At 38.3% G+C, this 17192-nt stretch overlaps 1 protein-coding gene across 7 annotated transcripts in view; it reads left to right on the top strand.

Moving 5' to 3' along the window:
- The window catches only part of LOC103026485 (IQ motif and SEC7 domain-containing protein 1), a 296017-nt gene that overhangs the window by 144483 nt on the left and 134342 nt on the right, over positions 1-17192 (top strand). The window contains exon 1 of one of the 7 annotated variants that reach the window (XM_022676792.2): positions 15777-16214. The exons of the other annotated variants lie outside the window; for them this stretch is intronic. Coding sequence (XP_022532513.2) covers positions 16135-16214 — 80 coding nt within the window. The 5' untranslated portion in view covers positions 15777-16134. Of the gene's footprint in view, positions 1-15776; positions 16215-17192 lie in introns of those variants that run through there. 7 annotated transcript variants of the gene reach the window in all.

Here is a 17192-nt window from a genome sequence, read left to right as displayed (position 1 = left end):
TACTTTTTTGCTCGTGACATAGACAGCTCTGACCAATCAGAGGAGGAGACTTTGTGCTCATGTGATTCATTGGGGAACATTTTGGTGTGTTTAAGTTTGTGCCTCTGTGAAAACAAACCAAACCGAAAAGGAAAAACCCTCCAACTTAATGAACTCATCAGCTGATTTGCACCAGAGAATCGAAATCTAATAAGTATTATTGGGTCTCTGGTTCGTTCGCATCATTATATATATATATATACAGCTCTGAAAAAAAAAATAAAAAACTTAAAGGTTATGAGTTCCTTTGATTTTACCAAATTAAAAACCTCTGGAACATAATCAAGAGGAAGATGGATGATCACAAGTTGAACATCAAACCACCAAACTGAACTGCTTGAATTTTTGCACCAGGTGTAAAGCAGCATAAAGATATCCAAAAGCAGTGTGTAAGACTGGTGGAGGAGAACATGATGCCAAGATGCATGAAAACTGCGATTAAAAAACAGGGTTATTCCACCAAATATTGATTTCTGAATTATTACAATTTTATGGATATGAACAAATGCAAATGCAAATAAATTTCAATATTTTTACATAGAATTTGGGAGAAATGTTGTCCATTTACATGTATATATACTTCTTTTATTTGAGCTATACAGCTGTTCAGGTGCAGTTTAACCTGATTCATTACCCAGATAACTACTACTACTACAGCTACAGTATTAACAAACATTGTCTCTGATCTTCACACTGCACAAGTGTATATGCACATCTCTCGAAAACAGAAACTACTTCCTGTATTTACTTTTTTTTTTGCTCCTGCACTAGACAGCTCTGACCAATCAGAGGAGATATTGTGCTTATGTGGTTTGTTGGGGCGCATTTTGGTGTGTTTCAGGGGGGAAACACTCCAACTTAATGACTCATCAGCTGATTTGCACCACCCACAGTTTCTTAAATCGTACATAAGAAGAAAACATTGTTGAATGTCAGTATCTTTGTAAAAGCTGTGCACAGTAAGTGGGTTTATAGGAAGACGTTTCTTAAGAACAGCTGCTGAGTAGTTCCCTTCCAAAGAGGCCCAATAATAAACTGTGAGTTTTCTAATGATGCTGGTTAACCTAAAGAAAGAATGGATGAATAAAGCAGATCCGTGGTGAATGATATAGTGTCTGCTCTGTATTAGAACAAATGAAATCATATCTGCTGAATCAGCACCCAGAATCTCAGCAGTATTCTTCTCCAGCCTGCAGGAATGTTCAGCACGGCTCTCTCGCCTGCAGAAGCTCAAAATGCCACCCTGACAAAAGAGCGCTATGTTGTTTCAGCTGGAGCTACAAATGAGAGTGTGCTGACTTCATACACCATGTGATCCTGAGAAAAAGCAGGCAGACTGTAACAGCATCACCCCCCCCCCCCTGCTCTCTCTTTAGCCATCTCTCTCTACATGTTTCTGGTTGTCTGTTAGAAAACCACTTACACATTATACACAGCATGGCTTGTCAAAAGCTAATTACTTGAATTTCTTGTCTCTTAAAGTGTAATAAATGTTTCAGGTGGATTAGTTTCTCTTTCTCGTTTTCTGTCTTTCACAGACATATTCGGTCTCTTTCCAGCTTCTGCCAGAGTGTCTGTATGTTAGTTTGTAAAGAATGAACCAGTAGTCCTTGTAGAACTGTTAGAACTAAAGGTCGGAAAGCAGGTCGCAGTTCTCGCGAGCTTACAGAGTCTGGTTTGAGCTCAGAGGAGTTTCAAGCTGTTATTTTACTTCTTTAAAAAAAAAGATAAGAGATAAAAAAGATAAGCTGGGAGATGCTGACAGTGATGAGTGCAATTGTTCTGTTAACAAAGTTGTGCTTTTCAGCTGCATCAATTTGTGTCAGAAAACGCAGACGAGTGATTTCTCTGCTCAGAGACAGTCGTTTCCTCCTGACACTCCATTACACTCTCACTTCAGAGCAGAGGAAATAGAGTTTAGACCGTCTTTAACATTAAAATTCCACACAAGCAATTCTATTACTGAGTGCGTTTTCATGCATTTAGACTCCGGTCCCACTTTAAAATAAGACTACCTTTATAAAAGGTTTATAAATGGTTTACAATAAGTTAAGTTTATTAATGGTTACTAATAAGGTTGTAAATGCCTTAAAAATCTTTAATAATCAGTTACAACGCATATGTAAAAAGAGCAACAATGATCTGTTGTTTGCCAAATAGTGAAACCACAGCCATCTATATTGTTGCCCTTTCTACGTATGCGTTATAACCAGAGGTGGGAAAAAAGTCCTGAAAAAATTGTAATTAAGTAAAAGTACCTTTACTTTGCTTAAATTCTACTCAAGTAAAAGTAAAAGTACCCATCTAAAAATCTACTCGAGTAAAAGTAAAAAAATACTCAATTTAAAATGTACTTTGAGTAAAAGTTACATAGTTACTTTTATTTCTTTGATGTAAAAAAGTACAAACAAATCATAAATTAAATAATTATTAAATAATAATAAACACTGCTGGGAAAAGTTCAGCTGCGCTGCCATGGAGAACAAAACTCTATATTTTATTTTTTACTCAGTAATTTGGAGTTTTCCAATGTAGTGAAGTAAATTACTTGTGACAAAATGTACTTGAGTAAAAGTAAAATGACCTATTTTAAAAACAACTTTAAAAAATGACAAATTACTCATAAAATCTACTCAATTACAGTAATGTGAGTAAATGTAATTAGTTACTTTCCACTTCTGGTTATAACTGATTATTAATGATTTTTAAAGCATTTACAACCTAGTTAGTAACCACTAATAAACTAATTGTAAACCATTTATAAACCCTTTATAAAGGTTGTTATATTCAAAGCACTGTTATATTAAAGAACGCTTGACTAGAAGGTTTAGTCAAAGTGTGATTGAGATGCTGTGGCATGATCTTAAAGCAGCACTAGGTAGGATTTCCTTTATTTTTGATCTTTTTAAAGAAGTAAAATTACAGCTTGAAACTCACTGCAGCGCTGCATTGAAGTGTAATAGGAGGAACAGCGGTGCTCTCGTGTCTGTGCCGGAGCTCCTCTGAGCTCAAACCAGACTCTGTAAGTTTTCCGAGGCGGCCGCGACCACCGCTCGCGAGAACTGCGACCTGCTTTCCGACCTTTAGTTCTAACAGTTCTACAAGGACTACTGGTTCATTCTTTACAAACTAACATACAGACACTCTGGTAGAAGCTGGAAAGAGAGCGAATATGTCTGTAAAAGCCAGAAAACGAGAAAGAGAAACTAATCGGCCTGAAACATTTATTACACTCTGCAACTGTAGGGGGAGCCCACGAGCACAAAATCTCAATCCTACCTAGTGGAGCTTTAAACAGGGCGTTCAGGATGAGGATGTAGGTGGAGGGGTTTAGACCGAGGGAAGCAGTGATGGAGCTGAGGGAAGCTGTGGAACGTGTTGCTGGGAGGAATGGTGTAGAGGAGATGATGGAGTAGAGAGGAGCATGGTGCTGAATAATGATGAAGGAAACCTTCAGCTGGAGCGCAGTGGGATTCTGGATCGTCATGGTCCTATTTTTTCTAAGCCGTGGTCAGATTATACAGCGTAATATAGTGGATAATACATGGATATCTTAGTGAATGCATTATTCATTCTGCATTATTATACTTTACATTGCACCTGTTGCAGAAACAAATGTGCAAATGCACAGCATACATGAGAGTAGCTCTTAGTAGTGAATTTCTAAATCAGAGTTCTAGGAAATAATCAAAAAAAGAGAAATCCAAAGTTAATAATTGCAATCAGATAGCTGCAAAAATCTGATTGTGGTTGTTTGCAATGCTAAACAAAATCCTAACATTAGAGGAAACGCTGCAATATAACATATAACAAAATAAATTAGAAATTTTTGTTATGTTATTCAGTATTTTTTAAATTTGCCATTTTTTGATAAATGTTTGACTGCCAAATATTCAGTACCTAGTTTATACAGTATTTTACATTCGATCCTTGTATAGCTCTATCTGGACAGGATTAGTTTCTCAGGGGGTTCTGGGGTAATTTTCTCTTTTATGGGGGTCTTCTGTGATTTTGTTCCTGTCCGGAACGACCATGTTCGTGTTTTTTTTGTTTACAGACGTCCTCTGAGAAAATTACAGGCTGAATTATCTACTGTTTTTCTCTGAACTCTTTTTCGTGGTCCTCCGGTAATTTTAGTCCTGTCCAGACGCACATCTCTGAGTTTCGTCTCCTCGCGTTTAATAAAATAGCTGTTTGTCCAATGGACGTTTGTCCAGTGGAAATGGAGGAGCTACTGAACACGATGTCAGCTGACCGAGAAAGCCTTAAAAAACTCACTGGTCCTCCTGTTTTTTTCAATTGCAGTCTGGATGCAGGAGCTTTATCACTGAGTCAAGGACAGCCCCCGAAGAAACTAATCCCGTCCTGATAGAGCTTAAGTCAGAAAAAAGTAAGGATAAGGAAATTTTAACTGAAAAAAAATACATATATATATGTTTGATTAAAAATTAGGGCGATGGTTTGTTGCATTATTATGTAATTGCAAAAATGAACTTAAACCTGCCGTTTCTTGACTCTCCCTTATAGACCCTGCCTGTCCTCTCTTTGCACTGCAGGACTAATGCAGTCTTTTCACTTATTCTGTGAGTTTTTGCCAAATTTTCTGTGCATCCCTAACTTATATACTACATCTCACTGTTGTCTCACAGAATCTGAACTAACTTTAATCTGAATTGTTAATGTTTAAATGAAGACAGATATTGTTTGTCATGGGAATTATGTAATACCACGTGAGAAGGAGTTTTATTGGCTATTCAACGCATCTTAAGCAGATTTACGCCATTTACGTCTTTCTGTTTCCTCTTCACTCTTCACTCTTCACTCTTTTGATGTTTGAGCTGTTCTGCTCCTCATCTGGATGACAGGTAGGATCATCCAGGCTTCTTAAATCAGAAGAAGATGAGCAGCGCAGGAGATGCAGCAGCGGTTTGTAGTCCAACTTACTTCTTTCTCGCTGCTCTTTTCCAATGACATCATCGTGCTGAGGATCGAGGGACTTCCCAGCCTGCTCGCCGCCCGGCCAATCAGGTGTTGTCAGCGGAGCATTTGCAAGTTCAGTAGTGATGGTGTTGCCTGGCAACCGGCAGTCGGCGTATATATATATATGTGTGTATGTGTGTGTGTGTGTGTGTTGGGCTCTTGGCGGATGGCTGCAGCCCGGGAGCGCTCTGTGGAGAAAACCTCAGCGTTTTACACCTGAGAAGAACTTCTTCCTGGGGTTGGTTGGTGGACGGGTGGAGGATGTTGGAGCGGAGCTGCTCGGGTGGAAAAAGACGTACGGCTGAATCTGAGTAACTGAAGCTGAAGCTCCTGGACTTTTCTGTCAGAGGCTGCTGGTAGTGGAGCCGGGGTGACCTGGATTTTTGATATATAGATATATAAATATATATAGATATATATATATATATATATATACACACTGCATGTGGTGCACAGCTGGAAGGCTCTTTATTTTTTTTCTTGCGGATTATCCTGGATGCACTTGGTCGTAAGGACATGCTCTGGATCCTTCCTAAGGTCTTCTACTGCAGCATTAGTAGCAGCCTTGCATCACTATTAGTGTCACCTGGCTACCTGTCAGTGCTGTTAGTGTGAATGAAGGTTGTTGGCTGCACTCTAGTGATGGTAATGGATGGTTAATTGAACTGCACGACCCTGGAGATGCTGCGCTTCAAGGCTCTGTGTTTGGACTATTGGCAGGTCCTCTGCCTTCAGCCATCCAGTGCCATCTTTAAAAGGTAAGCAAGGTGTTCTGGATTTAAATTTTAATCTGGATTTAAAGTGGGATTGCGATAAAGTGGGAATTTCTTGGGATTCCCACAGAAATTCCAAGGGCGTTCTCAATAAACCAGCTTTACATACAATAAAAATGCTCTACATCAGATTTCATATTGGGTTAAGGTCAACAGAACTCAATACAGGAGATACTATGCTAATACTAATATGCTAATACTGGGATTACCTGGTTTATGCACTGTGTGTCCGAATGTTTGTGGACACCTCTTCTAATGAATCAGTGAATCAATTAACCATTCAATCAATCAATCAACCTTTATTTCCATTCGGTAATACATTGAGGGTAACCATCAGTTTCAATGCAGCCGAGCATTTACAAAATTAAAGGGACTGAAAAAAAATAAATAAGTTTAAATGATAAAAAAACAAGCCAAGCAAACAATATAAGATTTAATTAAGATAAAATAATACAATAATTCAGAATTAAAGGATATGCAGACAAGCTAAATGCAAAGCAATAAAACAAAGAGATAAATAATTAGAATAATAAAATATAAAAACAGTAAAAAATAGGACTAAAATAACACCACAATTAAAAAAAATAAAAATAAATGATGGAATTAAAATTTAAAGTTAAAAAGTATAAAAAAAAAAATAAAAGGACAAAATAAATTAAATAAAAAGGATGAAATGAAGCAAAATTAGCAAAATAAATAAAAAGTCAAAATAAATAATAAAAAGAATTGGTATTAAAAGTTTAAAATGATTTAGTGAGTTTTAGAGTTTTAGAGTTTCCTGTAGTGAATTTCAGCTCACTGGTGCTGCTCTGTAGCTAAAAGCAGATTTTCCCAGTTCAGTAAAAATTGTAGGAACCTGATTTATCTATAGGTGCACCTGTCGCTGACACAGATGTGCAAATGCACACACACACACAGCTTGTCTATGTATTAGCAATTAGCATATGACTTCTGAGCTGAGCTGTGTTGCTGAACTTCCTCACTAAAGCTGGCTATTGTTACTTAATGCTGCTGAATCTTCTTTGGACATTAGAAACAGTTACTACAACAAAAGCAGGATAAATTATTTTTAAAGTATGTGTGATTATAGAAGATACAATGAGAAACAGGCAGTTATCCCAGTACTTTTGTCCATGTATGTGTATGTATCTGCATGCAATCATTGATCAAACTGTCTGAAGAGAGAAAGAAAGATGGAAAGATAGATAGAGAGAGAGAGAGAGAGAGAGAGAGAGAGAGCAGAACATAGAGATTGACCACAGTCTAAATTTTGCCCGAACACAAGTAATTTCTAGGCAACCTGTTGAATACAACACTAGAATTACCATTGCTCTCATGCAATTTTTTTTATTTTTTATTCCAAGTTTATTCCAGTTTGAAGCATTTCTATTGGTGCATTCATCGTAAAACCGTTCTAAATATGTGAAACAACCATGTAGTTTATAGTAGTTTAAAGCAGCAGTCTTTTTTAAGTTGAATGCAGAAGTAGGCGTACTTGGGTTCTGCAGCAGGACAATGACCCAAAGCAGACTGAATGGCTTAAATTGATTGAGATGTTGTGGCATGATTTTAAACAGGTGTTTTATGCTTGAAAACCCTCCAGTGTGGCTGAATTAAAGCTGATGTCTGTAAGTTTTGGGATTTAGGGGATTTAGTGCCCTCTATGGTAAGAATGGGTAATTGCACGGAGCATGCGGAAGAAGAATCATTTTAAACTGGGCGGGTGTGATGCGGTCTCCTTTCAGAGCGGATGAATCTGATTCCAGGTTATGTTCAATCAGAGAGAGAGAGAGAGCGCGCTTAGTCAGAAAATTTACTTCAACGACACACTCATTCGCACACTACGAGCGAATGAGCCCTTCTGAAGTCTCCATTGCTCCACCAGCTGTTGTGCAGTTGTAGCACAGAAGGCAAGCCAATGAGTTGATAAGCGACGAGAGTGTACAGTTGTAGTGTAGAAAATGAGCCAACAAGTTGATCCTCTTTTGGAGGCTGTACGTGTGACGTAAGTACGTAAAGACGCGTGACGTGGCCAGAAGAAGAACTCCCGCCATTTTTAGAATGAATACATTATTAGGCTTAGCAGGGAGGGTCATTCCTGCACACTGGTACCATTAAACAAAGTATTTTATCCATATTCTTCTCCACTCAGACATGCTTTTGCTTTCAGTTTAGTAAAAAAAAATATGTATATATATATATATATATAAATATATATATAAGAATAGCAAACTCAAAGTGCATGACCAAAATAGTCAATTCTTCAATTAAATCTCATTTAGGTACTTAACAGACCTGCAGTTCCAAATCAACACCTACCTGCTCATCTGCATATTCATTCATATTAGAGCTGCTTCTAAAGCCTCAGATCAGATTATTTGATCACGTGATGCTGCATTTGAATTGCTAATACACACTGATCGGTTTTCCGGTCATCGTTAGTCTCAGATGGGTATTGATTAGTGCAGTAATCTCCTGCTGATGAGCTGAGGATAATAAAGTGCTGCTGATTTCTGTCCCAAACTCAGCCTTTCATTTACACTTACATTTACTATTAGTTTACTGATATCGGCAGGTTTTATTATAGGAAATAATAATATATACAGTAAAAACCCTGTGAATTTAAGACCCACCTTCACAGTGGGACCTGAAGGTCGAGAACATCTCACACACTAAATTAAGCAAGTATTGATTAGCTGGGTTACATGTTTATTCTGGGCTGGATGTACAGATTTAAATATCATGCCTTATAAAGTTTTATATCAGCAGAATATACAGAAACAATTGATTTGTTGTGTAGCATTTTGATGCGTCCTGAAGTGGTTTTAAATGCGTCTCAGACCACATACTGAAGTAGTTTGATTGATCAGATTTGTATCTGTTTTAAATGTGTCTCAGACCATCTCCTGAAGGGTTTTTAAATGCATCTCAGACCACCTACTGAAGTGGTTTTAAATGTGTCTCAGACCATCTACTGAACTGGTTTTAAATGTGTTTTAGACCATCTTCTGAAGTGGTTTGAATGATCAGATTTGTATCTGTTGTAAATGTGTCTCAGACCACCTCCTGAAGTGCTTTAAAATGTGTCTCAGACCACCTACTGAAGTGGTTTTAGTGATCAGATTTGTATCTGTTTCAAGTGTGTCTCAGACCACCTCCTGAAGTGGTTTTAAATACGTCTCAGACCATCAGATTTGTATTTGTTTTAAACGCGTCTCAGACCATCTCCTGAACTGGTTTGAAATGCATCTCAGACCACCTACTGAACTGGTTTTAGTGATCAGATTTGTATCTGTTTCAAGTGTGTCTCAGACCACCTCCTGAAGTGGTTTTAAATGTGTCTCAGACCCATTTCCTAAAGTGGTTTAAATGATCAGATTTGTATCTGTTTTAAATGTGTCTCAGACCACCTCCTGATGTGGTTTTAAATGTGTCTCAGACCCATTTCCTAAAGTGGTTTAAATGATCAGATTTGTATCTGTTTTAAATGTGTCTTAGACCACATACTGAAGGGGTTTAAAATCTGTCTCAGACCATCTCCTAAAGTGGTTTGAATGATCAGATTTGTATCTGTTTTAAGTGAGTCTCAGACAATCTCCTGAAGTGTCTTTAAATGCGTCTCAGACCATCTCCTGAAGTGGTTTTAGTGATCAGATTTGTATCTGTTTCAAATTTGTGTCGGACCACCTCCTGAAGTGGTTTTAAATGCGTTTTAGACCATCTTTTGAAGTAGTTTGAACGATCAGATTTGTATCTGTTTCAAATTTGTCTCGGACCACTTCCTGAAATGGTTTGTTTCATGTGCTTTGTATCAGTTTTAAATGCATTTTAGACCGCCTACTGAAGTGGTTTGAGTGATCCGATTTGTATCTGTTTCAAGTGTGTCTCAGACCACCTCTGGAAGTGGTTTTAAATAGGTCTCAGACCACCTCCTGAACTGGTTTTAAATACGTCTTAGGCCATCAGATTTGTATTTGTTTTAAATGAGTCTCAGAGCACCTCCTGAACTGGTTTTAAATTAGTCTCAGACCACTTCCTGAAGTGGTTTGGTTCATGTGCTTTGTATCAGTTTTAAATGCATTTTAGACCACCTCCAGAAGTGGTTTTAAATACGTCTCAGACCATCAGATTTGTATTTGTTTTGAATGCGTCTCAGAGCACCTCCTGAACTTGTTTTAAATGTGTCTCAGACCACCTCCTGAACTGATTTTAAATACGTCTTAGACCATCAGATTTGTATTTGTTTTGAATGCGTCTCAGAGCACCTCCTGAACTTGTTTTAAATGTGTCTCAGACCACCTCCTGAACTGATTTTAAATACGTCTTAGACCATCAGATTTGTATTTGTTTTAAATGCGTCTCAGAGCACCTCCTGAACTGGTTTTAAATTTGTCTTAGACCACTTCCTGAAGTGGTTTGAGTCATGTGCTTTGTATCAGTTTTAAATGCATTTTAGACCACCTACTGAAGTGGCTTGAGTGATCCGATTTGTATCTGTTTTAAGTGCATCTCAGACCACCTCTGGAAGTGGTTTTAAATGTGTCTCAGACCACCTCCTGAAGTGGTTTAAGTGATTGGATTGTGACCTTTTTAAGATAAAAAAATCAGAGTGTGCTGCAGCCCCTCAGCACCCCCACATTCCGTGTTGAATTCATCATCCTAACATTGGTAAATCAATACAGTTGAATTATGACCTTTAGATTGATGCATAAACACATTAATCCACCTGTAGTAGAATCTGCCATTTGCTGATATATAGTTCTCTCATGACCGCTGGTTCAAACACACTGAGCTCTGATCAATAACTGATCAATAACTGCATGTTTAATATGTACTGTAGTCAGGAGGACTCACTTTGGTTTTAAGAAGAATGTTTTTTATTTTAAGAAGATTTATGAGTAATGTTTGATTCTTTAAACCAACCCAAACCAGTTTTAACAAAGATTCTGACATTTACGTTGTAAATTTCTTAACTGGGATTTGTTTAATTTACTACAACACTTTACAATTTATCATAACTTAAAAGTGGTAAAAAAAAAAAAACACTCTGTAAAACCAATATCTTATTCTGTGCAACAGAGGAAACTCCTGCGCTTCCTTTCCTGAGACAGTCCTAATAAGTGCCAGTTTCATCATTACCATTTTTATTGGCTTTTTTTGACCGCACTTAAGGAAACTTTCAAAGTTCTTGAAATGTTTCTTATTGACTGGCCCTCATTTATATATATATAGTATATCCAGTCATATGAAAAAGTTTGGGCACCCCTATTAATCTTAATCATTTTTAGTTGTAAATATTTGGGTGTTTGCAACAGTTATTTCAGTTTGATATATCTAATAACTGATGGACACAGTAATATTTCAGGATTGAAATGAGGTTTATTGTTCTAACAGAAAATGTGCAATATGCATCAAACCTAAATTTGACCGGTGCAAAAGTATGGGCACCCTTATCATTTTATTGATTTGAATACTCCTAACTACTTTTTACTGACTTACTGAAGCACAAAATTGGTTTGGTAACCTCATTGAGCTTTGAACTTCATAGCCAGGTGTATCCAATCATGAGAAAAGGTATTTAAGGTGGCCAATTGCAAGTTGTTCTCCTATTTGAATCTCCTCTGAAGAGTGGCATCATGGGCTCATCAAAACAACTCTCAAATGATCTAAAAACAAAGATTGTTCAACATAGTTGTTCAGGGGAAGGATACAAAAAGTCGTCTCAGAGATTTAACCTGTCAGTTTCCACTGTGAGGAACATAGTAAAGAAATGGAAGAGCACAGGGACAGTTCTTGTTAAGCCCAGAAGTGGCAGGCCGAGAAAAATATCAGAAAGGCAGAGAAGAAGAACGGTGAGAACAGTCAAGGACAATCCACAGACCACCTCCAAAGAGCTGCAGCATCATCTTGCTGCAGATGGTGTCACTGTGCATCGGTCAACAATACAGCGCACTTTACTTCTCTAAGGAGAAGCTGTATGGGAGAGTGATGCGAAAGAAGCCATTTCTGCAAGCATGCCACAAACAGAGTCGCCTGAGGTATGCAAAAGCACTGTTAGTACAATAAACCTCATTTCAATCCTGAAATATTACTGTGTCCATCAGTTATTAGATATATTAAACTGAAACGGCTGTTACAAACACCCAAATATTTACAACTAAAAATGATTAAGATTAACAGGGGTGCACGAACTTTTTCATATGACTGTATGTAGAGAGTGAGGATTCGTGTCGCAACTCTTGGCAACCTGCACCGAGCTGGAGATATTAATAATTTTCTCCCTGATGAACAGTGGCGGGATCTGAGCGTCTGCATTATTACTGGGTTGATTTGACAGGCGGCTCAGAGGAACAGCTGGTCTGAACCTGAGCGTCCTGAGGATCCTCCTCTCCCGACTCCTGTCTGAAGACTTTTCAGCATCTTTAATTCAGCGTTATCTGGAGCAGGGCTGAGAGAAACGCCGCGATGAATAGCTGAATTTGCATAGAGATAACAAAGAGGACGTGCGCGTGAACATCAAACCCTTGCTGGAGATCATCCCAGGTGGCGTCGTCTCATCACAGCTTGCTGTAATATATGTAAATAATACATTATCAGATGCTTATCAGAAGAATTGGCTCTGCAGCCAAATTTATTTATTTTTTATTTTCTTCTTCACTCACTTTCGGAAATCTGCATATAAATGAAGCGAGGCGTTGGCATTTAACACAGACGCGTGTAATCTCGGGCACTGGTGGGTGTAATCTCAGAGCTCCTCTGAAGAGGGGTTTAATCCGTCCTTTCAGTGAGCTGAAATCGTCAGGGTATTGCTGGCACTTAAAGAATAATTGGCTTTTTTTTTTATTGGATTTATTATAAAGGTCAGTGTGTAAAACACAGTGTTTGGACATGTTTAGTAGTTTAAATTGCATTACATTTCATTTAGTGACTTACTAGTGCTTTAAAAAACTTAATATCATTTAAAAGTTGCTTTATTTCAGTAATTCAGTTCAAAATTTGAAACTCATGCATTATTATACAGATGTATTAAACACAGAGTGATCTATTTTAAGTGTTTATTTCTTTCATTATAGATGATTTTGGCTTACAGGCAATGAAAACCCAAAAAAATCAGTGTATCAGGAAATTAGAATATTATATAACTAAGACCAATTGGTACTTTTGGCAGTGTGTGGGCAGTGTGCCAAGTCCTGCTGGAAAATGAAATCCGCATCTCTATAAAAGTTGTCAGTAGCAGAGGGAGGCTGTAAGATATGAAGTGCTGTAAGATTTTGATGGAAAACAAAACCGCATTGACTTTAGACTTGATAATAAAACACAGTGGATCAACACCAGCAGATGACAGACATGTCTCTCTAAACAAACCATCACTGATTGGTGGAAACTTCACACTAGACCTCGAGCAGTTTGGACTGTGTGTCTCTCCACTCTTCCTCCAGACTCTGCTCCCTTGATTTACTTTAAATGAAATGTAAAATATACTGAAGATCAGTGAGGGTTGGGGAGACATGTCATCTGCTGGTGTTGATCCACTGTGTTTTATTATCATTACAGCACTTCATGCTTCCCTCTGCTGACCACTTTTATGAAGATGTGCATTTCATTTTCCAGCAGGACACTGCCCACACTGCAGAAAATACCAATTGGCCTTAGTTATATAATATTCAAATTTTCTGAGACACTGTTTTTTGGGTTTTCATTGGCTGTAAGCCATAATCATCAACAATAAAATAAATAAACACTTAAAATAGATCACTCTCTGTGTTTAACACATCTATATAATATATATGAGTTTCACATTTTTAACTGAATTACTGAAATAAAGTAATTTTTCAAAGATATTCTAATTTTTTTTAGATGGCCCTGTATACCTGTTAATTTAAATAAAAATAAATAAATTTAATTGAATTAATGTAGAAACGGGTAGTAATTTATGAGTGTGAAAAGGGGTGGGCATATAATGGATAATGGAGAGCTATAGCTAATGTAGAAACAGGTTTTGAGTGTGAGTATGTCCGAATAAGGTCCCACCTTTCAACAAAAAGAGCCAATCAGCTTTCTGGTTGTGCTGTGAGTAGAAGAGGATTGGTGTGATAGTGGAGATAGGCCTTATCGAGGAGGAGATCTGCACAAGCGCAGTAGCCAGAAGAGACTAAAAAATCATGCTTTTTGTCAGTGGCGTGCACAGGCTTTTTGCTGGGGGCAAGTGCTCAGGGGGGGAAAAGGGCACTTTTTTAGCGCACGTGGAACACTTCATTATAAAAAAAAATTACGCGCACATGTTGAATGAAATTTGTAACATTCTCTAAACGTGAGTTTTCAATGGAAAAATGTCACACCACCAACTGATAAAATACATATACTATATTAACTATATACACTCACTGTTACGTCCTTCAGTTAACTAATGTTTACCTTCCACTGTCTTTAAAGCAGCATCCTCCTTGGTGCAACATGAATATCAACATGCCCACTTAATTTTACCGCCCCCCCAAACAAATCAGTCCAGAACCGGGGCTGTATGTGGTCGTCCTCACGTTATCTATCACTGATTTGGGCTAGAGTGGCTAGTCTATCTGGTGACCAGTCAGCTAAAGATGCTTAGTAGTTTGGTGCTGAATGAGACATTTTACTGCACAGAAAAATGATTTCACGTTGGGCTTAGAGGGCACAGTAAAATCTTAAAAATAATATTAAAAAAATAATTAAAAAACAAAGTTTCAAAAGGGCACTTTGGTTGATGAGGGCAGAGTCTATGTCTATGTCTGCACGCCTCTGCTTTTTGTACATTATTAAGTCAATATTAAGTCAAATGCTTTAACTGTTCATGAGGTTCATATCAGATTTTTTTTTTTTATATCAGAGTTTTTTGACACACTGTGAATAAATAGACTGATACACTGTTAGGTTTATTCGTGCCGCCCTAGAATAAGGTGGAGCGGCAGTAGTACAGTAATGTGCTTTCCATTACATTACAGTTACTGTGGAATAAATGAAAAGGAAAATGAAAGGCCTTATTGAGCCCTTTCTCCGAGCAGTGCCAGAAATCCAGACTTCACAGAGTTTAAGAGCAGCTTGGCTCTGCTGCCAGCGCCGAAAACAATGGCGCGTCTGTGTTTAGCTGCTCAGTAAACAAGAACGAGCCTGTGCACACGCTCAACATTTCTATTATTCTCCAATAACTGCTCTGAACTTTAGCCTGGCTGTGAGCGCAGGCTAACCTCCTCGGCGGCCTCCGGCTTCCACGCTTCCACGCTTGGATGCTGCTTGCTCTGAGGGCAGAGAATTATTTGGACGTGGTCCTGGTGGTTCTAGTTGTTGTTGGAACACGCAGGTCATTTCCGCCAGGGGCCGGCCGAGCCCTGCGGACTGAGGGGGGATTACTGAGTGGAGGAATTTTCAACCGGGCAGAGGAGGAGAGCTTGGAAAAGTGAGAAAAGTGAGAAAAGAAAGAAATCGTAGAGAAAACGAGGCGTACGAGACGTTTCACTGAGGATGCATAGTTGAGGAGTGGAAGTAGTGGTGAGCCTGGAAAGTCTGTGGTCAGCCTAGTCCACTTTGAACGCACCGTGGGTTCGGAAACCAGCAGAGAACTTGCTTACGAAAGGGGAACGACCACAGCAACCAACTGCAAGACTGTGGGAGAGTGTATTATCATTTTTTTCTGGCGGTGATGCAATCTGTGGGAAGCAGGCTGTGCTCTAGAGGAAGCGTCTCGCCTAGGCTTTCTTCAGTTTGCTCTTCAGTGATGCTTCTGCTGGAGTCTGACTGCTAGACTTGTGGACTGTTGGACTGGTAGACTGTTAGACTGTTGGACTGTTGGACTGGTAGACTGTTGGACTTTTGGACTGTTAGGCTGTTAGACTGTTAGACTGGTGGACTAGTAGACTGTTAGACTGGTGGACTTTTAGACGGTTAGACTGATAGACTGGTAGACTGTTGGACTGTTGGACTGTTAGACTGTTAGACTGTTGGACTGTTGGACTGGTAGACTGTTTGACTTTTGGACTGTTGGACTATTAGACTGTTAGACTGATAGACTGGTGGACTGGTAGACTGGTGGACTGTTGGACTGGTGGACTGTTGGACTGTGAGACTGGTGGACTGTTAGACTGGTGGACTGTTAGACTGTTAGACTGGTGGACTGTTAGACTGTTGGACTTTTAGACTGTTAGACTGGTGGGCTGTTGGAGTGTAAGACTGGAGGACTGTTAGACTGTTGGACTGGTAGACTGTTGGACTTTTAGACTGTTAGACTGGTGGACTGTTGGACTGGTAAACTGGTAGACTAGTAGACTGGGAGCTGTCTTCCCAGTGCATGCCATGTATTTTTGACTAAAGAATGTCGCACGCCTCATCGGGTGATATCACTGCTCTGTGGAATGTGATGTGGAAGTATTGCATCTCGTCCAAAACCCAAAGGTAGGGGCTTCTGTCTGTATCTATCCTGTTTTTGAGAAAGTTTACTGTGAGTAATGGTAGAATATCAATGAAACGTTACGTTATTTCAGTAATTCAGTTCAAAATGTGAAACTCATATTATATAGATGTATTACAGACAGAGTGATCTATTTTAAGAGTTATTTTTTTAAATGTTGATGATTAAGGCTTACAGCCAATGAAAACCCCAAAATCAGTGTCTCAGAAGAAATGTTGAATATTATATAACTAAGGCCAGTTGGTATTTTGTGAGCAGTGTGGGCAGTGTGCCAAGTCCTAGTGGAAAATGAAATCCACATCTCTATAAAAGTTGTCAGCAGCAGAGGGAAGAAGCATGAAGTGCTGTAAGATTTTGTGGGAAAACAAAACTGCACTGACTTTAGACTTGATAATAAAACACAGTGGATCAACAGCAGCAGATGACTTGCCTCTCCAAACCATCAACATTTGTTTTTCATTGGCTGTAAGCCATAAGCATGAACAATAAAATAATTAAACATCTAAAATAGATTGCTCTGTGTGTAATATATCTATATAATCTATGAGTTTTATATTTTGAGCTGAATTACTGAAATAAAGTAACTTTTCAATTATATTCTAAATTTTTCAGATGCACTAGTATATTGGCATGTAAGATCGTCTTAAATCTAGTTAAAATTTCTTCACAAATGTCCTGATTTGAGATTATCATCAGAGCTATATAATATTATTAACATATTTTTACTTTGTTTTATGTTTTAAGCCAGTAGTTTACAGTAGTGTAATAGTCTTATCGCCAGACGTCTCTAGCCCTCCAACATTTAAAACCATAAAATATGTTAATAATTTTGCTTTGACACTTTACACACTGAAATTCATTTCCGTTCTTTGAGTGGTTTAATTAATGATATTATGGGCTGTAAAGGGAGGAATATGCAAATCTCTTCCAGTCTTTCTTTGAGGAACATAGCTTTCAAACAT

The sequence above is a fragment of the Astyanax mexicanus genome, chromosome 13 (genome assembly GCF_023375975.1).
Source record: "Astyanax mexicanus isolate ESR-SI-001 chromosome 13, AstMex3_surface, whole genome shotgun sequence".
In the NCBI taxonomy this organism is placed as follows: Eukaryota; Metazoa; Chordata; class Actinopteri; order Characiformes; family Acestrorhamphidae; genus Astyanax; species Astyanax mexicanus.
This window is presented reverse-complemented; position numbering and strand designations above follow the sequence as displayed.